The sequence below is a fragment of the Xenopus laevis genome, chromosome 1S (genome assembly GCF_017654675.1).
Source record: "Xenopus laevis strain J_2021 chromosome 1S, Xenopus_laevis_v10.1, whole genome shotgun sequence".
Taxonomy (NCBI): domain Eukaryota; kingdom Metazoa; phylum Chordata; class Amphibia; order Anura; family Pipidae; genus Xenopus; species Xenopus laevis.
The window spans coordinates 191,669,108-191,694,625 of record NC_054372.1 but is presented as its reverse complement, the minus strand read 5'-3'; the positions used below and the strand labels follow the sequence as shown (position 1 = coordinate 191,694,625).

Below are 25,518 nucleotides of genomic sequence, written 5' to 3'. Positions count from 1 at the left end.
TTTTGTGTACACATGGGCTTCTGTATCAGACTTCCTGCCTTCAGCTTAAACCTCATTGCCCTGGGCAAGAGCATGCTCAGTTTGCTCCTCTTCCCCCACCCCTCCCTTCTTTGCTGTAATCTGAGCCCAGAGCAGGGAGAGACTCAGGCAGGAAGTGATGTAACACCATGTTAATACTGCAGCTCCTAACCTAAACAAAAAGAGAGTTTCTAGAGCTTTTTACTCAGGTATGGTAATACATTCTACAGAATAAATATAGCATTCTAGATTGCACTGTTGCAGCTAATCTATTGGCAATAAAATGCCTCTGTAGCTTTCCTTCTCCTTTAAAAAATTCCCCTAAACTGCCATGAATTCAAAATTGGAAACTTATTAAAAAAATTAAATTTTTTAAACTCGGATGAATGGAACCAACCCAAAAAGGGTCATGCTCTGGCCATAAAGGGCCAGAGTATGATACATTTTGAAAATCAAATTCAAATTTTTTTAAAAACTTGAATATAATTTGAATAAACCCTAGACAAATGTTACAGTTTTGACCATAAAAAAATTCAAAAATTTGAATTTTCAATTTGACCCTTGATAAATCTGCCCCTTACTGTTGTATGTAGAGACTGTCCAAACCAGTGCTGCCCAACTTGTCCCTTCCCAGTGTGCTGTATTCATTATAACGGGTCCATGAAAGTCGTACAGAGCAGTCTATAAAGGCCCTTGTGAAGTGTGGGGACCATAATAGTCCCGTGTACGGTCCACTGGGTTTCAGTTGGACAGTGTCCTAAACAGTCAACGGAATCTTCTCAAGTGAGCTATAAAAACGTATATGACACAAGATGATAATCTCTATAGAACTGCACAGCTATCTCTGCTAAGTACACAAATAAAATATTGGCTTTAGAATACCAGCTGACTGTGCTCTGATATCTAAAACGTAGTCTTCTTTTTACAATAATATTGCTTTATATTTAAAAATTGTGGACATTTTGGACACAAAATAAAGATTTCCACAGTCATAATAGTATAGCTATGTACAACATACATGGTATCCCAGGAAGGCATTGGCGTGTTGCTTTAAGACAAAATGGAATTGCTTCTCAGAAAGGCCGAGGGATGTCTCTCTCTTTGCATAGGAGACGTGTCGCTGTTCTTAACAGCTGAGGCACCTGCGTGTAACATAAAGACGTGTCAATAGCAAATCAAGTAAAACAGTTAATAAAAGTCAAATAACAGCACTGATTGAAGCCACAGATAAAAACTCAGGGACCACTATATGTGTTGCAACTGCTTCCATAAAGCTTAATTATAAGGCTAATGCCAAACAAAAAATGACGATCCGTTAACGATCTTTCCTGGAAAAGATGTTCCAAGAAAGATCATTTGTTTCAATACAAATGTGTAAAGCTGAATTGTCAGATAAACATATAGAAACAATAGAATTCTACCTGTATCTGAAGTTCACCACTTACAATGGCCGATGTTCTGGTGCCTTCAAAGGCTCCCGATCAAAGTTTTCCGGCCAATCCAACCAATATCCAAGTCTTCTGCCGATATCGGTTGGCTTGTCTCCCACCATACACGCACCGAATATCATATGAAAATGACCACCTTAAGGGGATTCTGTCACGATTTTAATGATGTAGTGTATGAAGTGTATTTTTTTAGTTGTAATATTGGCGTGTAGGTGCATCTCAGGTCATTTTGCCTGGTCATGTGCTTTCAGAAAGAGCCAGCACTTTTTGGATGGAACTGCTTTCTGGCAGGCTGTTGTTTCTCCTACTTCGGATCTGGATTTTACTATTGAATGCTGTTCTTAGATCTACCAGGCAGCTATTATCTTGTGTTAGAGAATTTACTTTTAAATTAGAGTGCTAATTCATTGATTTTTTTAAAAAAAAGGCAGACTTAAAGTGGACCTGTCACCCAGACACAAAAATCTGTATAATAAAAGTCCTTTTCAAATTAAACATGAAATCCAATTTCAATTTTTTCTTAAAGCATTCATAGCTGTTGTAATCTCATTTAAAAATCTCAGCTGTCAATCAAATATTGTCTGCCCCTCCTCTATGCCATGGGCATAGAGGTGGGGCAGACAATTACTTTCACTTTCCATTCAGCACTTCCCAGATGTCACAGCTCTTTCCACATTCCCCCGTTCTCTTAACCATTAAATTGTGTAGCCAGGGCATGGGGATGGACATCAGGTCCCCTATTCTGGTGCACAAACAAGATTGAGATGATACAAAGCTTGTCTTAATAACAGTGTCCACAAAATGGCTCCTGCCTGCTTGCTATCATTATGAGTCCCAGACTGATGGAAACAAGATTCAAATAATTGATATAGTGTAATTTAAGTTCATTTTGCTTGACTAATGTGATAAAATATGATTTTTAATAATTTTTTTGGGTGACGGGTCCCCTTTAATTTATTTAAATGTATTATAAGCCTACCATTTATTAACAATTAATTCAATTGCAATTGATCCACTACCTAAAGTGGATAAGTGTTAAAAATCTACAAAATTACTTATAAAGTGCAAGTGCATTAGTCCACCTTAGGACTTATGCGTAAATAAGAGTTAATTTGTAACCAAATTAATTAAGGATAAATAAATTACCCAGCAACTCGATATAAAAGTAAGAAAATTGATATACAAAGAGGTGGAGTTGTCCCAAATCTTTCTACCTATTGTATTAACTATCCCTGGGACATCACAAAGCAAAGAAAGGCAGGAAACCCTGGACTGTGGTCTTGATTTTTATGCTAGCCCAATCTGTTGTAAGAACTATCTAGACCTCACAAAACCACAAATCCCAGTGCGGGATACATTAGAAAGAGGAGAGAAGAGAATGGGGTTTGAGTGCCAAATTCCACAAAACAACCTCCCCCCTTGACCAATTCTAATAGTTAAATAAAGAGAGCATTAGGCTAATATTTAAAAAAAAAAAAGTTTAAAAGTTTAAATAGCACAGTTCGCCAATGCGCGTTTCACAAGCAAGGCTTTTTCAAGCCGAATTTTTTTGAAAAAATTCAATGAATTAGCACTCTAATTTAAAAGTCACAAATTCTGTAATTAAACAATGAATTTTTAAAGAATTAATATATTCACTATTATTCTTTTAAGATCACATAATAACATGGTTAAGGTGAATTCACGTTCATTTATATTTATTAAGCAAGTTGATTGATTGATTTGAAATTGATTATTAGAAATGGACCATAGGATTATCGGATAGAAGAGGGGTTATTTTTTTTCCTTCTCTGTTGTTACTAAGTTGTACTGATCTAATCAGACCTCTTTCTCTACCGGAGGGATATATCAGTGTTAAGGGTATCTTCTTATTCAATTAAGAGAATTTTCTTTATTAAATTTTTATTTTTAATTTTAAATTTAAATTTTTAAGATCCTTTGCCTTAATTACAAAGCTTTCCCTTAACATCGCATTGGCAGTATATTCAAAAGAATCTACATCTTGGCCTGTTGATTTCTTACAACGTAAATGCCACAAATAATACCTGATTATTGCAATTATAATATACAGTGTTTCCTTATTACACAAACAGTCCCAACTCAGTATCCTGTAGCAGTTTCAGAGAAATCTCTCTCTACCTTTTGGGGAACGAAACGTCGAGTTGTGTATGAATTTTATTCCGGCACAGGGGCAGCTACTAGGTAGCTTTTTTGGAGAAGAGGTGCTTTCCATCTATATCTATATCTATATCTATATCTATATATATATATATATATATATATATATATATATATATATATATATATATATACCGGCACTCTCAAAAAAGTTTATTTTCTGAGCTACAAATTGATGTTTCGGCCCCATCCAAGGCCAGTAAAGAGTGACTGAAATTTATCAGAGCACAAGTCACATGACTAGGGGCACCTAGGAAACTGAAAATATCTCTAGCCCCATGATTTAAAAACGAAATGTAAAAAAAATCTGTTGCTCTTTTTGAAAAATGCAGCACAATTAACCGATGCTTTTTGAAAAAATGTTGTCCATAGACAGTATCCCTTTAAAGCTCTAACCCCAAGTCTAGGCTTGCACGCTAAACTTCTGGAAGAAATGCAGTTGGTGAAAGCTAGAATGATGCTTACATCTACGAAAGGGCAATACACTTTTAAGGTACAAGGGCACATTGAATATTATTTAAAGAAAATGACAGCAGTTCATTTTTTTTTCAGTGATCTTCAACCTGTGGCTCTCAAGCTGTTTCTGAAGAAATCCCAGCACATTAAAGCACAACTTATTGATACAAGTGCTAAGTGCAAAGAACAAACACAAAGCACCATGGTTTTTTATCCATATTTCCATCAACTGCTCATAAATTGTTCATGCTTGATTTGTCCCTAGTCAATGTGCATGTGAATGATATTACTTTTGGTGCCGTGATTGTCCCCAATAGAACCATTACTTTTGAAACCAATATGCAAAATCTTATCTTTAGATATTCTCTTTGGGAATGGTGGCCATTACAACAACATTGTAGCCTCTGTGCAATGTTCATTGCAGGGCTCCCTTGCATCTGCGCACCCTGCATTTTGCATTCGTACTTGTGTTGGAGAATGAGCCTGTTGTACAAAAAGAGAACCACAGGGGGTAGGCTACCGGTTTCCAAGGTAAAAGCACACAGAGCACTGGCGTTACCTGATGAGACTGTTAATCATCCCTGCTGTCCATATAAATGTCTGAGTTCTGAGAGGCTTCCGAATCTCGTGCTAGGATATCAGCCATTAGGGCTTCTTCTAATCTTCTTCGGACATTCTGCACCTTGTCTTCCTGTTTCCTATGGGTAAAACAGATCTCTGTCAAACATACCATTTCTGCAAACAAACCAAATGATTCCTTAAAAAAAAGGAAAGCTACTGAGGCGGAGTATTGGCAATAGATTAGCCACAATAGTGCAAACTATAACTATATTTATTCTGCAGAATGCTTTACCATACCTGAGTAACCAGCTCTAGAAACTCTCTCTGTTTGTTTAGGATAGCAGCTGCCATATTAGCTTGGTGTGACATCACGTCCTGCTTGAGTCTGTCCCTGCTCATTCATAGCTATGGGCTCAAATTACAGCAGGGAGGGGAGGAGGGAGGGAGAGAGGAACAAACTGAGCATGCTCAAGCCCAAGCCCTGAAGGTTTAAGCTGAACACTTGAAGTCTGATACAGAAGCCCATGAGTACACAGTAGAAGGAAAGAAATGCAGAGTTTCTTTTGACAGAGGACTCAGAGCAGCATTAGGGTTTACTGGTGTATTTATATTAGGGATGCACCGAATCCACTATTTTGGATTCGGCCGAAACCCCGAATCCTTTGTTAAAAAAAATTCAGCCGAATACCGAACTGAATCCGAATCCTAATTTGCATATGCAAATTAGGGGTGGGAAGGGGAAAACATTTTTTCCTTTCTTGTTTTGTGATAAAAAGTCACGCGATTCCCTTCTCCACCCCAAATTTGCATATGCCAATTAAGATCCGGATTCGGGTCGGAGGAGCAGAAGGATTCGGCAGAATTTGAATCCTGCTGAAAAAGGCCGAATCCCCAACTGAATCCCGGATTCGGAGCATCCCTAATTTATATAGACCTTTCTGATAAAGCTTACTTAATTTTAACCTTTCCTTCTCCTTTAGCATCAGGACAACTGTCCAAGAAAACCTGCTAAATATCAGTGTATCAGTGCTAAAGTAGGAGGCTCTAGCCCAAAGGAAGGGAGGCCCATAGCAAACAACCTTCTGTTTCAAAGACCAATAGCCTTATTTAGTGTAGCCTTGCACATGATACATGTTGCTCTCAGCTTTCTTTCACCTCTGAGTCTGCAAATAACTACTCGAATGTCTGTCCACAACTCATTCAGCATTCCTGGAGCCCAGAATAGGGAGAAAATGGCACCTTTCCGGCAAGATTTGTTGCGCTGGCGAAGGTCCATGAATGTATTGATAAAATGACCAGGTTATTTGAAATACTAATGAGCATGATGTTCCATAAACTGCTGCAATCCTCACTGTGGGTGATCAAGTCGGTAAGGAAGGGATATTGAACGGCAGGTACCAGATACAACGTGAAGCTGCAGGAGTGGAAGTGAAGTGGAAGGAAACCTTCGGAGAAGGGGAATTCACTAGCAATTACGTGGGAATTATTTCCCCCAGCCGGTAGCTTGTATAAAATTAACTGCCAGAAATTAGTAAATGCATTTTATATTAAGTGGTCAGAAAGAGTAATGGGACTATGTGTACAGATGCCCTCATTTTGGGTCTGAGTACAAAATAATGGTCCCACATGCTGCAGGGAGAAATACTGCAAGTGATTACAAAGGTTGCCACTCTTAAAGGAGGCCATACACATTAAGATGCACCTAAATTCTGGGTCAATTTGGGCTGATCCAATAAATGGCTGCTGCTTTCCCCACCCAGTGGTGTTTTTGAAACCTGCCCATAGATATTTGGAGATCATTCAGCTATTTATTGATGTGGCCCCATATCAGTGGCATAACTAGAGTGTGCCAGGCCCCCTTGTAAAAAAAATCTTCAGAGGGGCCAGGCGCACTCCAATTCCCATCCTCCCACCCACTTCCATCCTGCTTCTGCCCTCCCACATCCCGCCTCTGTCCTGTCCACACCACACCCTAACTCCGCCCACTCCCGCCTGAATTGCATCCCCCCTTCCTCGGCGCAGGTAACAGAGCGGCTGGGGAGGATTTTTTTTTTAATTAGCTATAGAGGAATCAAACCCATAGTCCAGGCCCCCCTGTTCCCCGGGCCCCCCTGCAATTGAGGGGTCAGCATGGGCATATTATAATGAAGGCTTGGGGAGGCTTAACCTTCCCAAACTTGCAGGGTGGTTTACAAAACTGAATATAAGGTATCCACCTTGAAAAAATCCTAGCAAGAACAATAAACCTGCAACCTAAGCATCTGTACCGTCCCAAAGCAGCAGGATTGAGGAGGAGGGAACTCCAGGGAGCTTCAGATAATCGTTCAATGAGTTCAAGTGAGTGTTGCAGCCCATGTGTCTGTATGTATATTACTTATGTATAATAATGTGAGCCGTTTGCTATGCAGTCAGCAGGTCTAAAAGTTATTCATAAGCCTCAAAAAACCTCAGCAATGTTTCAATATAATGTTTGTTTTTTTAAGTAAATATAAAGATATACATGTGCTTGTGTTCCGTTGCCCAAATGATTTAGCCTTTGTCCATTTGATTTAGGTCTGTCTATAACAAGGTGAAGGAGCAGAGCACTGGGGGTAGAGAAGCTGCCCCTGGGGAAACTTGAGGCATCAGTTGTGGATATTTGAGAGATACTGGTATATTTCTGGATGTATAACTACAAATCTCTTCTGAATCTGTGTGCCGAGTCTTTATCTGTGGTTGTGTATCTTTATATCTATCCGAGTCCCCAGTTTAGTTAAGATTTGGATTCTTGTAGAACCTCTGAACTTGGCTATAGCACTAGTCTACAAAAAGCAAGATTTTATTACACTACATCTCCAGGATTTCATTACTGTTCAACCTAAAGTAAAGGTGGCCAGACACGGGCAGATTAAATCTGCCGATATGGGTCCTTTAGACAGATTCAGCATCTTATCTGCCCATGTGGGGGCTTCCGACGGGTCCCCCCGATCGATATCAGGCCAAAAATCGTCCAGATATCGATCGGGCAAGTTTGATTTTTTCATTCTATCCAGGACCACATCGGCTAGTGAATACGGTCCTGCGACCTGACGGCGCCCATTTGCAGGATAGTAATCCGATCGGGCACATCGGGTTAAGATCCGCTCATTTGGCAACCTCACCAAATGAGCAGATCTAATAGTGTAGTATATAGGAAAAAAACAGGCGGGTCTCTGCCCTCGTGGGCCCGGCCAGCCCAGAGTTACGGCGGGCGAGGGGTACCCTATAGTTGTCTCACAATGCAGCTAGTTCCAATAATTCCAACATCACTGTGTCCATAAGGGGGTGTCATCAGCTTTGGAGGTGGGAGTAACTCCAGGGTTCCCCTGTGTCAAAATTTATTACAAAAGGCCGAAGCCCCAAGTGCAATTATTTGGATGTCACAACACTACCTTAAATTAAACCTCTCTAAAACGGAAATGGTTCTCTTCCCTCCAACTAACACCATTAACATCCCGGAAGTATCCATCATAGCTAACAATTCCACTATCACCCCATCTCCCCAGGTGCCTTGGGGTTATCCTAGAAGCTGCCCTGTCCCTCACTCCTCATATCCAGTCACTTATTAAATCATGTCACTTCCACCTAAGGCACATATCCAAAATACCATCATTTATCACCCAAGATGCCAGCAAAATTCTTTTTCACTCTCTCGTCACATCACGTCTAGACTACTGTAACTCTCTTTTAATTGGCCTTCCCCACCAGAGACTGTCACCTCTCCAGTCCATAATGAACACTGCTGCGAGGCTCATACACCTCAGCAACCGCTCCTCCTCTGCCTCGCCATTCTGTCAATCCCTGCACTGGCTTCCGCTACATTTCAGAGTAAAATTCCAATGAATGACCCTGACATTCAAAGCACATTCATAACTTTGCCCCACCCTACATCTCTGATCTCATCTCTAGATACTCACCCAACCGCTTGCTACGCTCCTCTACTGATGTGTAAAAGAAAACGGATCCGCACACACACTGATTAGTGCAGTCGGGGATTATCCCCCTTTATTCAGCCACCAAACATCAACGTTTCGGGGGGGAAACACCCACCCTTCATCATCAGATCCTGATGAAGGGTGGGTGTTCCCCCCCGAAACGTTGATGTTTGGTGGCTGAATAAAAGGGGATAATCCCCGACTGCACTTATCGGTGTGTGTGCGGATCCGTTTTCTTTTACACATTGGTTGCTAAGGGACCCGGCCGGGTCAACGGAAGGAACGCACCACCAGCTTGCAGGAGTGGTGAACTACAGGTGTGCGGTAGGAGAATTACATTGTAATCAAGCTCCTCTACTGACCTGCTCCTCAACTCTTTTCTCATTACCTGTGATTTACTTGTATAAACACATTGGGGCAAATTCACTAAGCGCCGAAGCGCCGAACGCTAGCGTCAATTCGCTAGCGTTAGGCATTTTCGTTACTTCGCAAATTACGCCAGGCGAATTTTCGCTACGGATGTAACTACGCAAATTCACTAACGCGTGTAGTGTACTGAACGCTACCTTTCACGCTAGACTTCCTTCGCCACCTCAGACCAGGCGAAGCGCAATAGAGTAGATAGGGATTGCTTCAAAAAAAGTTCAAATTTCTTCTAAGTCCCAAAAACGCTGGTGTTTTTTCTATATCATTGGTGATAGGCTGAAAAAGATTGAAGTTGGCGAAGTTACGCCTGGCGCAACTAAGAATCTTAGTGAATTTGCCCCATTTACTTTACAGCGCTACGAAATATGCTGGCACTATATAAATAAATGTTAACAATAAAATGTGGAAATTCAAGGCACGGCACAAGTACAATAGAGAACTAGCTGCACTTACTGTGTAAAATGACCCCTTATATCTAATTGCACACAAGTACAAATCACGTTACATATTTTCTAGTCCTTTAAATAGTGTGGCCCATAAATAACCATTGTCAAAGAGCAAATGTACATCTGATTTCTAATCATAAAGATAGACTGACAAACAGACTAACAGAACACTTTGCAGTGAAGAAATCGCTGATACCAGCTGGGTTCCCTCTGTCAATGGCACCACCTGCGATCACTTGTGACAAAAATACATATTTGAGCATTTCAGGACAAAAACTGCCTGTCGTTAACATAGAGATATATTTCACTGATGCTTCTCTCTCCCTCGGCACAAGCTTCTCTGCTGAGAACAGGTTTGGCAATCACAGAGTTAAGCTCATTAGTACCCTGGGATGAATACCATCCAGCCCGAACCTTTGTTTATCTTTATATTTTCTAGTCTCTTTTGAATTTCTCCTTGCTTGAACCATGCATCATTTGTTGAATTAATAGAATTGGGGCTATTTAGAAGGAAACCTTCATTACTTGGTTCATCATTTGCATAGACACAAATTATAATATCCTTATCATTTACAGTAGGGGGTACATTATGCTTTATAATACATGAGTGATACTCAGAGTTCCCTGTATAACTCAGCCTGCAGCCTTGTGTCTTTATATGGTCACAGAACAACCCCTCAGTGACTTCTAATATCCTTATCATTTACAGTAGGGGGTACATTATCCCTTATAATACATGAGTGATACTCAGAGTCCCCTGTATAACTCAGCCTGCAGCCTTGTGCCTTTATATGGTCACAGAACAACCCCTCAGTGACTTCTAATATCCTTATCATTTACAGTAGGGGGTACATTATCCCTTATAATACATGAGTGATACTCAGAGTCCCCTGTATAACTCAGCCTGCAGCCTTGTGCCTTTATATGGTCACAGAACAACCCCTCAGTGACTTCTAATATCCTTATCATTTACAGTAGGGGATACATTATCCCTTATAATACATGAGTGATACTCAGAGTTCCCTGTATAACTCAGCCTGCAGCCTTGTGTCTTTATATGGTCACAGAACAACCCCTCAGTGACTTCTAATATCCTTATCATTTACAGTAGGGGGTACATTATCCCTTATAATACATGAGTGATACTCAGAGTTCCCTGTATAACTCAGCCTGCAACCTTGTGTCTTTATATGGTCACAGAACAACCCCTCAGTGACTTCTAATATCCTTATAATTTACAGTAGGGGGTACATTATCCCTTATAATACATGAGTGATACTCAGAGTTCCCTGTATAACTCAGCCTGCAGCCTTGTGCCTTTATATGGTCACAGAACAACCCCTCAGTGACTTCTAATATCCTTATCATTTACAGTAGGGAGTACATTATCCCTTATAATATAGTGAATAAAGTACCCCCTCTTGTAAAATATAAGGATATTATAAGTCACCGAGGAGTTTCATGACCATATAAAAGTACGAGGCCGAAGGCCGAGTGTTTTTATACAGGTCATGGAACTCCGAGGTAACTTCTAATATCCTCATATTTTACAACTGGGGGGACTTTATTTATTATAATACACAAATTTCAATGAGTCATGTGACTGAAATGACATCAGAACTCACCGTTTACTGTATATATGATGACATCAGAACTCACCGTTTATAAGGATATCATTTACAAGATATTCATGGCTTTTGTGTATTATACATATATAAAACATTTTATATAATGTGTGAAAGTTACTATGGAGAGGTGTGCAAGGAGGAATCATAATACAGACAGTTTTAGCATATCCGTCTCCATGTACAATATATAATGAATAAAGTACCCCCTTTTGTAAAATATAAGGATATTATAAGTTACAGAGGAGTTTCATGACCATATAAAAGTACGAGGCTGAAGGCCGAGTGTTTTTATACAGGTCATGGAACTCCGAGGTAACTTCTAATATCCTCATATTTTACAACTGGGGGGACTTTATTTATTATAATACACACGTTTCAGTGAGTCATGTGACAGAAATGACATCAGAACTCACCGTTTATAACTGATGACATCAGAACTCACCGTTTATAAGGATATAATTTACAGGATATTCATGGCTTTTGTGTATTATATAAATATATATATATTTCTCTAGTGTGTGATGCATTTCATGTTACAAATTCAGCATCTCTAAATATATTTCTTTGGGAGAAAGCTTTGGATCATCAAAAAACATTTATACATTAATAAAAAATGTCTTTACATTTGCCTTTACAGCCCAAAAGAACATTTATAGCAGTTGTATTTGCCTCTCTTACGCTTCTCATAAAATGTCTACGTTCCACTGGTGTTTTTATCTGATACAGTCGGCTTCTTTGTTTTTGGGCAGTAGGAAACTGCCAGCGTTTGTATTCAGTGTTCGACTGGAACAGCCATATAATGCCCAGAAGATTCTGCTGAAAAAGCTCCATATATGGGAGACTTATCGCTGGCATAACATTCTGCAACAGGAGCAGCGACCAGACATAAAAAAACTTCTGCTTTAGAGAAAAATCACAAAACTTGGCAATATTTAATTACTGTGAAATGAAAGGATCGCTGTACATTCTAATTCATATTTCCTCTGCATTTGTCCAAAGGAAACATTACAAGATGGAGGTATAAATAATCTTATATGTGTCTTTAAATAAACTTCTGGTTTTTGCTTTCATGTTGTGGCACAGGTAAGGGACCTGTTATCCAGAATGCTCGGGACCTGGGGTTTTCTGTAATTTGGATCTTCTTTCCTTAAGTCTACTAGAAAATCATATAAACATTAAATAAAGCCAATAGGCTGGTTTTGTTTCCAGTAAGGATTAATTATATCTCAGTCGGGATCAAGTACAGGTATGGGACTAGTTATCTAGAATGCTTGCGACCTGGGGTATTCTGGATAAGGGATCTTTACATACTTTGGATCAGTATACTTTAAAGTGGTAGTTCACCTTTAAGCTAACTTTTAGCATGTTAGAGAATGGCTGATTCTAAGCATTCAATTTCTCTTCATTATTTTATTTTTTTATATTGTTTTAATTATTTGCCATGTTCTCCTGACTCATTCCAGCTTTCAAATAGGGTCACTGACCCCATCAAAAAAAAAAAAAGCTCTGTAAGACTACAAATGTATTGTTATTGGTACTTTTTATTGCTCATCTTTTTATTTAGGCCTCTCCTATTTATATTCCAGTCTTTTATTCAAATTAATGCATGGTTTCCAGGGTAATTTGGACCCTAGCAACCAGACTGCTGAAATAGCAAACTAGAGAGCTGCTGAGTAAAGATCTAAATAATTCAAAAACCACAAATAATAAAAAAATAAAGACTACTTGCAAATTGTCTCAGAATATCATATTAGAAGTTAATTTAAAGGTGAACAACCTTTTAAACCCCCATATGTGATCTAAGGAATAGGGATGGGCGAATTTTTTCGCCTTGTTTCGCCGAAAAAACAGCGCCCATAGACTTGTATGGCGTTGTGCGTCAAAATAAAAAGACGCGCGTCAAAACATTTCGCCGCGATACAAAATTTTTGACGCCCACAGACTTTAATGGGCGTCAGCGACATTTCGCCGGCGGCAAATTTTTGGCGAAGCAAACAGGTAAAATTCGCCCATCCCTGCTAAGGAACTATCTTTGCCCAGGGGCAGTAACCCATAGCAACCAATAGGATGTTTGCATTTAAACAAGTGACCAATAAATTCTACCTGTTGATTGGTTGCTATTGATTACTGCCCCGGGCAAACTTAGTGCCTTTTATTACATATTTCAGTCTACTAAAAAATCATTTAAACATTAAACAATCCCAATAGGATTGTTTTGCCTCCAATAAGGATTAATTATATCTTAGTTGGGATGAAGTACAAGCTACTGTTTTATTATTACAAATATTATTACAAATATAAAGGAAATCGTTTTTGGAGTCTATGGGAGATGGTCTTCCCGTCATTCAGAGCTTTCAGGATAACAGGTTTCGGGATAACCGATCCCATGCCTGTATTAACCATACCAGCATTGTTTCAGCTTGCAACTCCCAGAGGGTAGGCTGCAGAATGAAGGCTTCCAGGAAGGGGAATTCAAAACAGATTGCAAGCTCAGTGGGCCCTTTTTTAAGCAAAGTACCACTCTCTGAGTCAATAATTTGCACTAACATAAGACATAAAAGAGTGTGGTGGTAAAGGAAGCACCAAGAATTTCATCAAATAAAACTGCTATGTTGTCTGTACTTTTGGTGGAAACATGAAGAAGATATGGAAAGGTCGCCATCTTGTGATGGACTTGCAGAATAACAGAGCAGATATTGTGAATAAACAGTATTGGGATAGAGAATGATTTAGCCTCTCTGAGCTGATACTATACAGGAAACATGAAATATAAGCTGTAAATAGAAAGACTGCCAACTCACATAGACTGAACAGAGAATGTGAAGTGTTATCATGTCCTATGATGGGGCAGACAGGAGTAGAGAGAGCCATATAAACCCATTAGCGTACGGAGATGTCTAGGGCTGCCACCTGTCTGGATTTCACCCGGACAGCCCGGTTTTTGGAAACCAAATTATGAAATCCGGACAGGACATTGAAGTGAATGAAATGGTGATCAGCCAATTGCTGATCACCATCAAGTGCCGTAAATAGAGGGGAGCGGGCCCTGGTGCGTGACACACAACCGGTCCCCGCCCCCTCCGTACACACCGGTTTCAGTGGCGCGCAGGCTGCCGGGGGGCCCGGAGGGGGTGCGGACCCTGGCCCGCTTGCACCCCCTGCTCCCCCGGTAGTTCCCCACTGTCACAATGTCATCAGTCCCTCCCCTGAAATCACCCACCCTGCCCCCATCAAAGGCCCACCCTCCTGCCCGTTTTCACACACAAAAAAGTGTCAACCCTAGAGATATCAAATAAGCAGTCAACCACATGCTGGCCCAGAATAGGGAGACCCAAATGCCTGGCCCCCAGGGCAGCATCAGATCATATTGTGGGCCTATGATGACCCATTAGGAAAGGATACTATCAGCACACTGTATGGTGCTTATCTGACAGGGTTTTCTAATCTACCCAATAGATATTGGGCTGATTTTCGGACGGAAATTGGTTGGACAGGCTGTGGAAAAGGCCCCAAATACTGGCCAATAAGTTGCCAACACAGTCTGAGGAGACTGAGCTTGTTTATAAGCCCTTCTATGTGCCCCTTAAGGTAAAACTAAAGCTTAACCAAAAGAAAGTAGGCTAGAAATATTGTATATGATGTTTTGTGCTTCTGTACCAGTCCAAGGCAACCACAGCCCTTTAGCAGTAAAGATCTGTGTCTCCAAAGATGCCCCAGTAGCTCCCCATCTTCTTTTCTGCTGATTCACTGCACATGCTCTGTGCTGCTGTCACTTACTGAGCTTAGGGACCCACTCACAATATACAGTACACATAGAATAGAAATGTCACAATATAAGGCTGATTAGTAATTAATACACATAATTACTACATGGCAGCACAGAAACCAGTGCAATTAGCATCAGAATTTAATAATCAGCAAACCTGTAGCATCAGCTTATATTACAGCCAGGGAAGCTGATTTTCTGCTGGATAATTAGTGACGAGCCCTAAGCTTAGCTTCTCAACAGCCAATCAGAGCCCACTGAGCATGTGAGTGTCACAGACACTTTCCAAGATGGTGACCCCCTGTGACAAGTTTGAAGTCCTGGATCATTGCTGCTATTGACAAGCTCAAACTTTAGCCTTGTGCAATAAGTTCAGTATTTAAAATAGGGATGCACCGAATCCACGATTCGGTTCGGGATTCGGCCTTTTTGAGCAGGATTTGTATTCAGCCTGAATCCTTGTGACTGGCCGAACCGAATCCTAATTTGCATATGTAAATTAGGGGCTGGTAGGGACTTTTCGTCACAAAAGAAGAATTTTTTCCTCTTTTTCCTTTCCTGCCCCTAATTTGCATATGCAAATTGGGATTCGGATTCGTTCGGTATTTGGCCGAATCTTTCACCAAGGATTCGGGGATTCGGCTGAATCCCAAATAGTGGATTCGGTGCATCCCTAATTTAAAATATTGCATTTTTAGCCATAATCATTTTTAGGGTTTAGTTCTCCGTTAAGTCTGGTGACAAATCAGTCTAAATGGGAATGTAAAAGCCAGGCAAGACTTACCGTATATCTTCATCTGTAACTAAAAAAGCTTTGCAAAGTGGCTGGAATGTGTTTAGCCATACGGATGGGTTCTTTTCTACAGCTGCAGAGAGCTGCCCCGTGATTGGTGCAGAGCTTGTGTGTAAAGCACTTGCGATTGCTGCAAGGAGAGTTTCCTCATTATTTCTGGGCCCAACACCTACAGCAAGAGCACAAAATAAAGATTTTACAGAAATATCCTTCGTTACATCAAATGATCCTTTCAGTAAATATAAAAAGACCCCAGCACTCCAGATTCCTCCAAACCATTTAATAGACACCACATCAAACTGAGCCTAGGTCGCCTCCTGACACATTTCAAACTGGAGGCAGTTACAAGCCTGGTGGAGCACAGAGTAGAGTTACACATTTTATAACCTTACAAAAAAAAACTATTCCTGGAACAAAACTGAGATGTTGTTATTGCACCACTGGCCAACACTGCTTTATAACATTTTTATGGTTTCCTCTTCTGACTCACGCAGTTGCCTTTTTGTCAGGGAAGAAATCATGACTTTGTAGTCTCTGTACACAACAATGAACATAGTATTTGTAATTGGATCTGTTACTGGCTAAAAGATAGATTACAAAGAGTGGTGGTAAATGCAACTGTGGTGCCTCTATTCAAAAAAGGATCCCGTTCTCATTTTCAAAACTATAGGCCGGTTAGTCTGATATAAGCGGTAGGAAAGATTTTCAAAGGGCAATTAAGGGATAAAATACTTGACTTTATTGCAAATCATAATATTATGAGCAAGCATGCATGGTGTTATGGGTAATAGATCTTGACAAACAAATGTTATTACCTTTAATGAGGAGGTAATCAGGAACCTTGACTCTGCAATGGCAGTGGATGTGATCTACTTAGACTTAGCTAAAGCAGTGCTACAAAGAAGGTTAATGGTTAAATTAAGGAATGTTGGCTTGGAACTTAGTATTTGTACCTGGATAGGGAATTGGCTAAAAGATAGACTACAGTGGTGCTAAATTGAACATTTTCTAATTGGACCAGTGTTGTTAGTGGAGTACCGCAGGGCTCTGTACTAGGTCCTTTGCTTTTCAACTTGTTTATTAATGACCTGGAGGAGGGTATTGAAAGTACTGATTCTATTTTTGCTGATGATACTAAATTGTGCAGAACCAGAGCCAGATTAAGACTAAACAGGGCCATAGGCAAGGTGCTTCCCCCCCCCCGAACCGCCTAAAGTTACAGTTGTTAAAGAAGCACTGCTATGCAAGAGCATCAAAAAAAATTTTGACCATGCCCATTTTTGTGGCCACACTCCCTAATTATGATGTTCATTTTATAAAATTTGTAAAATAATTCTGCCTTTTTATAGGTCCCTGGTGAAGCCTCATCTGGAGTATGCAGTGCAGTTTTGGACTCCAGTCCTTAAGAGGGATATAAATGAGCTGGAGAGAGTGCAGAGACTAAGTGCAACTAAACTGGTTAGAGGGAGGGAAGAGTTAAATTATGAGGGGAGACTGTCAAGGTGGGGGTTGTTTTCGCTGGAAAAAAGGCACTTGCGAGGGGACATGATTAGACTTTACAAGTACATTAGAGGACATTATAGACAAATAGCAGGGGACCTTTTTACTCATAAAGAAGATCACCACACCAGAGGTCCCCTCTTCAGACTAGAGGATAATAACTTTTATATTATTATTTTTTATTTTTTATTATAACCTGCCGGGTGATGTTGTGATGCTGATTCTGTTAATAAGAGGGACTTAATGATTTCTTGGACAAGCAGAATATCCAAGGCTATTGTAATACTAAACTCTACAGGTAGTATATGAGTATATATGGTTTATGTGAAGGTATGGAGAGGTGTATGTATGGATGCTGGGTTTCATTTGGAGGGGTTGACCTATTTTCAACCCGATCTAACTATGTAACTATGATAAAATGAACTATTTTATCATACAACTAAGCATTGCAACAGTTACCATTACAGCAGCAATAATAGCAGACTGCCTGTTCTAGTTTTCGTTGCTGCTCTTAAGGTGGCCATAGACGTTCTGATTTTTAAAAGATCTTTTTGTTATCAGAAGTCCAACCTTATCCTAAAACGATCATTTAAATGTATGATTTGTCCCTCAACTAGGGATGTAGCGAACGTCGGAAAAAAAGTTCGCGAACATATTCGCGAACTTGCGCAAAAACGCGAGCGGTTCGCGAACGGTTCGCGAACCCCATAGACTTCAATGGGAAGGCGAACTTTAACATCTAAAAAAAAAATTTCTGGCCAGAAAAATGATTTTAAAGTTGTTTAAAGGGTGCAACGACCTGGACAGTGGCATGCCAGAGGGGGATCAAGGGCAAAAATGTATCTGAAAAATCTGCCTGTGTGTGCTTGGAAGAGATAGTGTAGGGGGAGAGCTGTTAGTGATTTCAGGGACAGATGATAGTAAGTTTGCTGGCTAGTAATCTGCTTGATACTGCTCTGTATTGGAGGGACAGAAGTCTGCAGGGATTTGAGGGACATTTTAGCTTAGGTAGCTTTTTTTACGTCGTTGACCTTGTAGGCATTGTTTGCCCAGTTTTTTTGGCCGCAGCCACTGAAGCACAGAGGCCAGAAAAAATATGCCATATAAATGCTGAAAATAGTCATTTTTTGCCATACATTGACTCAACGTATATGGCAAAAAATGACTATTTTCAGCATTTATATGGCATATTTTTTCTGGCCTCTGTGCTTCAGTGGCTGCGGCCAAAAAAACTGGGCAAACAATGCCTACAAGGTCAACGTCGTTGACCTTGTAGGCATTGTTTGCCCAGTTTTTTTGGCCGCAGCCACTGAAGCACAGAGGCCAGAAAAAATATGCCATATAAATGCTGAAAATAGTCATTTTTTTGGTCGCAGCCACTGAAGCACAGTTGCCAGAAAAATTATGCCATATAAATGCTGAAAATATGCATTTTTTTGGTTGCAGCCACTGAAGCACAGAGGCCAGAAAAATTATGCCATATAAATGCTGAAAATATGCATTTTTTTGGTTGCAGCCACTGAAGCACAGAGGCCAGAAAAATTATGCCATATAAATGCTGAAAATATAAATTTTTTTGGTTGCAGCCACTGAAGCACAGAGGCCAGAAAAATTATGCCATATAAATGCTGAAAATATGCATTTTTTTGGTTGCAGCCACTGAAGCACAGAGGCCAGAAAAATTATGCCATATAAATGCAGAAAATATGCATTTTTTTGGACGCAGCCACTGAAGCACAGTTGCCAGAAAAAATATGCCATATAAATGCTGAAAATAGTCATTTTTTGCCATACGTTGACCTTGTAGACATTGTTTGCCCAGTTTTTTTGGTTGCAGCCACTGAAGCACAGAGGCCAGAAAAAATTAAACCAGTAGGGTTTGCACCCTAGTTTGTAACGGTGGCGGAGGGAGGAGGAGGACGCTAAAGGACAGCTGTGTGTGGAGTCATGAGGCTTGAAGAGAAGGACAGCTGCATAGAAGTCAGAACAAGTCTTCCGGCGTGCAGTAACCCTCCGAGATCCACCCCTCATTCATTTTAATAAAGGTCAGGTAATCGACACTTTTGTGACCTAGGCGAGTTCTCTTCTCAGTTACAATCCCTCCTGCTGCACTGAAGGTCCTTTCTGAGAGCACACTTGAGGCTGGGCAAGACAAGAGGTTCATGGCAAATTGTGACAGCTCTGGCCACAGATCAAGCCTGCGCACCCAGTAGTCCAGGGGTTCATCGCTCCTCAGAGTGTCGATATCTGCAGTTAATGCCAGGTAGTCCGCTACCTGCCGGTCGAGGCGTTCTTTGAGGGTGGATCCAGAAGGGTTGTGGCGCTGCCTTGGACAGAAAAACATTTGCATGTCTGACGTTACAGACTGGCCAAAGGGCTTTGTCCTTGCAGGTGTGCTCGTGGCAGGATTACTGGCACCTCTGCCCCTGGAATGTTGATGAGTTCCTGAAGTGACATCACCCTTAAAAGCATTGTACAACATGTTTTGCAGGCTGGTTTGTAAATGCCGCATCTTTTCGGACTTGTGGTATGTTGGTAACATTTCTGACACTTTATGCTTGTACCGAGGGTCTAGTAGCGTTGCGACCCAGTACAGGTCCTTCTCCTTAAGCCTCTTGATACGGGGGTCCTTCAACAGGCATGACAGCATGAAAGACCCCATTCTCACAAGGTTGGATGCAGAGCTATCCATCTCCGCTTCCTCATTATCAAGGACTGCATCATCCACGGTCTCCTCCCCCCAGCCACGTACAAGACCAGGGGTCCCCAAAAGGTCACCACTAGCCCCCTGGGAAGCCTGCTCCTGTTGGTCCTCCTCCTCCTCCTCCACAAAGCCACCTTCCTCCTCTGACTCCACTTCTGGCACCTCTCCCTGCGTTGCAGCAGGTGCCTGGGTTCGTTCTGGTGATTCCGACCAGAAATCGTGCGCTTCCAGCTCCTCGTCACGCTGGTCTACAGCCTCATCTGTCACTCGTCGCACGGCACGCTCCAGGAATAAAGCGAAGGGTATTAGGTCGCTGATGGTGCCTTCGGTGCGACTGACCATATTTGTCACCTCTTCAAAAGGTCGCATGAGCCTGCAGGCATCGCGCATAAGCACCCAGTAACGGGGGAAAAAAATCCCCAGCTGTGCAGATCCAGTCCTACCACCCAGTTCAAAAAGGTACTCGTTGACGGCCCTTTGTTGTTGCAGCAGACGTTCCAACATAAGGAGCGTTGAATTCCAGCGAGTCTGGCTGTCAGAAATCAAACGCCTGACTGGCATGTTGTAGCGCTGCTGAATGTCAGCAAGGCGTGCCATGGCTGTGTAGGAACGTCTGAAATGGGCCGACACCTTTCTGGACTGGGTGAGAACGTCCTGGAATCCTGGGTACTTGGAGACAAAACGTTGGACTATTAAATTTAACACATGTGCCATGCAGGGCACATGTGTTAAATTGCCTAGTCTCAACGCTGCCAACAGATTGCTTCCATTGTCACACACCACTTTTCCGATCTGCAGTTGGTGTGGGGTCAGCCACCGATCGGCCTGTGACTGCAGAGATGACAGGAGTACAGATCCGGTATGGTTTTTGCTTTCCAGGCACGTCATCCCCAAGACAGCGTGACAACGGCGTACCTGGCACGTCGAATAGCCTAGGGGGAGCTGGGGGTGCACAGGTGTGGAGGAGGAGAAGGAGGACCCAGCAGCAGAGTAAGAAGAAGAAGAAGACGAGGTAGAGAGCGATGGAGGAGTAGAGGTGGTGGCAGAACCGCGTGCAATCCGTGGCGGTGACACCAACTCCACTGTTGTTGTTGAGCTACCCATTCCCTGCTTCCCAGCCATTACCAAGTTCACCCAGTGGGCAGTGTAGGTGACATACCTGCCCTGACCATGCTTGGAGGACCATGCGTCAGTAGTCATATGGACCTTTGGCCCAACACTAAGTGACAGAGATGCGGTAACTTGGCTCTGCACATGTTGGTACAGGTGTGGTATTCCCTTTTTAGAAAAAAAATTGCGGCTGGGTACCTTCCACTGCGGTGTCCCAATTGCTACAAATTTGCGGAAGGCCTCAGAGTCCACCAGCTGGTATGGTAAAAGCTGGCGGGCTAAGAGTGCAGACAAGCCAGCTGTCAGACGCCGGGCAAGGGGGTGACAGTCAGACATTGGCTTCTTACGCTCAAACATGGCCTTCACAGAAACTTGGCTGGTGGCAGATGACTGGGAATGGGAACAGGTGGTCAAGGTGGAAGGCGGAGTGGAGGGTGGTTCAGACGGGTCAAGGAGAGCAGAGGTAGAGCAGTAAGATGCTGGACCAGAAGGAGTGTGGCTTTTAGTTTGCCTGTTGCCTTTGAGGTGTTGCTCCCAAAGTGCTTTGTGCTTGCCGCTCATGTGCCTTCGCATAGAAGTTGTACCTATGTGGCTGTTGGGCTTACCAAGGCTCAGTTTCTGACTGCACTCATTGCAAATTACAATGCTTTTGTCAGAGGCACACACATTAAAAAAATCCCACACTGCTGACTTTTTGGAAGTGTGCGATCTGGCGGTAACAGTAGAAGTTGGCGGCATTGGCGGCAATGGCGGGTGCGTTGGCCGGCTGAACACAGGTGCCGATACATGTTGTTGCCCTACTGATCCCTGCGGGCTGTCCTCCCTGCTTCTTCTAAGTCTTATTCTCCTACTGCCTCTCTGACTCTCCGTCTCTCCATCTGAACTACCCTCCTCTTGCTCTCTTCTACTAGGCACCCACAAAACATCAATCTCCTCATCATCATTCTCCTCAGATGCATCAATTTCTTCTGACACATCACAGAAGGAAGCAGCAGCGGGGACCTCCTCCTCATCACTCATTATGTCCATCTCTGTCGTGTTCTCTGCCAGAATTAAATCTGGTGTAAGGTCCTCATCTCCTTCATCTTCTTCTGGCAATAATGGTTGCGCATTACTCAGTTCAAGAAACTCATGGGAAAATAACTCCTCTGACCCCAGTGAAGAAGGGGCACCGGTGGTGGAGGAAGTGTTACGTGGGGTGGCCATAGCAGTGGAGGATGAGGAGGATGTTGTGGTAAAGTTAGAAACGGTAGAGGATGGGGTGTGCTGTGTAAGCCAGTCAACTACCTCTTCAGCATTTTGGGAGTTCAGGGTCATTGGCTTTTTAAAACTGGGCAATTTGCTAGGGCCACAGGATTGCATAGCAGCACGGCCCCTAGCACGGCCTCTGCGTGGCGGCCTGCCTTTGCCTGGCATTATTTTTTAAAAAACAACAACAACAACAAAAACTCAGTTGGTTTTTCTGGAAACGATAATACACACAGCTAGATGGCGGGTTGAAGAAAACAGTGTGCAAATAATGCCTACAAGGTCAACGTATACACTACTACAGCGGTGGATACGGATTACGTAAAATATATTATGGCTGCTTGAAAAAAGTCACTCCGGTGTTTTTCTGGAGACGGTAATATTATGGATATTTAGACAGAATGTGAACAAGGTCACACAGCTAGATGGCAGGTTGAAGAAAACAGTGTGCAAATAATGCCTACAAGGTCAACGTATACACTACTACAGCGGTGGATACGGATTACGTAAAATATATGAATGCTGCTTGAAAAAAGTCACTCCGGTGTTTTTCTGGAGACGGTAATATTATGGATATTTAGACAGAATGTGAACAAGGTCACACAGCTAGATGGCGGGTTGAAGAAAACAGTGTGCAAATAATGCCTACAGGGCAAATAATGCCTAAAAGGTCAACTTATACACTACTACAGCGGTAGTAAAATAAAAAAAAGTAAAATAAAAAAAAAATGAATATTAAAAAAAAAAATTAAAGTTGGTGCTGCTGAACTACTAGGAGCAGCAGATTAGCACACCAGTCCCACTCCCCAACACTGCTAGACTAATAGCACTGGGCTCTTATAGTAGTAGTAGTAGTAGTAGTAGTAAAACAACAAAAAAATAAATAAAAGCAGTCCTTACAAGGACTACTGTTATTGCAGCAGTCAGCAGATGAGATCAGAAGCAGGACAGCTGCCCACTGCAGCTACATACAGAGCACTGCAGTAGAAGGTAGATTACTAGCCAGCAAAGCTACCTAAGCTAAAATGTCCCTCAAACCCCTGCAGACTTCTGTCCCTCCAATAACAGAGCAGTATCAAAACGATTACTAGCCAGCAAACTTTCAACTGTCCCTGAAATCACTAACAGGCAGCAGCTCTCTCCCTACACTATCTCTTCAGCACACACAGGCAGAGTGAAAAAACGCTGCAGGGCTTCGGTTTTTATAGGGAAGGGGAGTGGTCCAGGGGAGAGCTTCCTGATTGGCTGCCATGTACCTGCTGGTCTGGGGTGAGAGGGCAAAAAAAAGCGCCAACAATGGCGAACCCAAAATGGCGAACGTCGCGCGACGTTCGCGAACTTCCGGCGAGCGCGAACACCCGATGTTCGCGCGAACAAGTTCGCCGGCGAACAGTTCGCGACATCTCTACCCTCAACTAGAAAGACCATTTCAAGTGATATTGTCTAGTTGAAGCTGTGGGTTGCTGCCTGCTTGGCCCTGCAAACAACTGGACAATGGATAAACTTCAATGTGAGCGAACGCACTACAACAGGTCGTTAGAGAGAAAAAAATCTTAACGTCTATGGCCACCTGGTATTTAATTAATTCAGCTTTTACCCAATACTCCATGTAATATTTATTTGATAATAATGACACACTGTGCGTCTTTAATGTTTCAGAATCAGACTCTGGGACAGAATGATCTATTATAAAGACAGCTACAATGTGAGCCGTAAAGCTAAGCAGGACTGCTGATTACAGTGGGTTCAGATTTAAGAGCCCATTTAGTCTGCACCCCTTTTGGCCCAAGCGCCCTGTCATTTTGGGATGTGGGCTATTGTGGTGAATTTAAAATTAATAAGGTATAGAGTCATGATGTTAGGATAAAAATTAGCCTTGTAGTTCACCTTTGTTACCTTTAAATATGTTATAAAATATCCTATTCCTATAGTTTTGAACTCTGGTTGTAGTGTCTGGTCTCTGACAATTCTATTGTTAGTATTAACTCTCCATTTAGGCCCTTTCTCAATAAAATATTACTGTAAATTGCAAGAGCACTCTGAGCAACTGTACATAGTTTTATATTATAATGTATATATCCCCTTTAAGAACCTTCAGTTGTTGTCGAACTCCCCCTAAATACAATTGCTCCACATAGCATACAGGCCAGAGTAGCCCCAATCTGAACCCCTATAAAATCTTTTTGGGTTGCAGTTGATTTCACCCCTGGGAAAATCCAAGTTCTCTATCAGCATTGCAAGTCCCAATATGGAATGCATATCTTGAAAGCACTATATAAATAAATGATGATGATATACAGGTATGGGACCAGTTATCCAGAATCCGCGGGACCTGGATAAAGAACCTTTACCGAATTTGAATCTTCATACCTTAGGTCTACTAAAAAAAATGTAAATATTAAATAAACCCAATAGGATTGTTTTGCCTTCAATAAAGATGAATTGTATCTAAATTGAGATCAAGTACAGGTATAGGATCCGTTATCCGAAAACCTGTTATCCAGAAAGCTCAGGATTACGAAAGACATTTTATCCAAATAATCTAAATATTTTAAAATAACTTCCTTTTTCTCTGTAATAATAAAACAGTAGCTTGTACTTGATCCCATCTTAGATATAATTAATCCTTATTAGAAGCAAAACCAGCCTATTGGGTTTATTTAATGTGTACATGATTTTCTAGTAGACTTGAGATATGAAGATCCAAATTATGGAAAGATCTGTTATCCAGAAGTAACTCCAGGTCCCGAGCATTCTGAATAACAGGCCCCCTACCTGTACAAGGTACTGTTTTATTATTATAGAGAAAAATATATATTTTTTTTGATTATGAGTTGATTATGATGGAGTTTATGGGAGGAGGCCTTCCTGTAATTCAGAAGTTTCTGGAAAATGGATTTCTGTATAACGGATCCCATACCACTGCCATCAACCAAGCAGTTCTACTGGTATCAGTGAGGGCAGCAATCAGTAGGATCTCTGCATAATGAATGCTTCACTGAACTCATGGGATCTACATGGAGTCAGATACATCATACAGGGCCTGTCTGGGCACCTTTTGTAAAAGGAACTCGCAATTTAGATTTCTGCTGAGAAAGTCACCACTGTAGGAAGTAGTTTCCTCCCTTTATCACAAATGGAAACTCTTATCTCCTCTGTGCGATTTGTATTATTGCAAATTAATGTTCTTAAAGGATGAGTAAACCTTCAAAATAAGTGAATGCATAATTGACGAGGGGGCTATTCTAAGCATTTTTGTCATTTACAATCATTGTTTATTTTT

At 41.6% G+C, this 25,518-nt stretch overlaps 1 protein-coding gene across 2 annotated transcripts in view; it reads right to left on the bottom strand.

The window, feature by feature from the left end:
• Positions 1-606: 606 nt before the first annotated feature.
• Positions 607-25,518, bottom strand: part of mbd2.S (methyl-CpG binding domain protein 2 S homeolog) — a 59,466-nt gene continuing 34,554 nt past the window's right edge. Inside the window, exons 5-7 of one of the 2 annotated variants that reach the window (XM_018234748.2) lie at positions 15,665-15,842; positions 4,660-4,798; positions 607-1,160 (exon numbers count right to left, since the gene is read on the bottom strand). In XM_018234748.2, coding sequence (XP_018090237.1) covers positions 4,672-4,798; positions 15,665-15,842 — 305 coding nt within the window. In that variant the 3' untranslated portion in view covers positions 607-1,160; positions 4,660-4,671. 2 annotated transcript variants of the gene reach the window in all.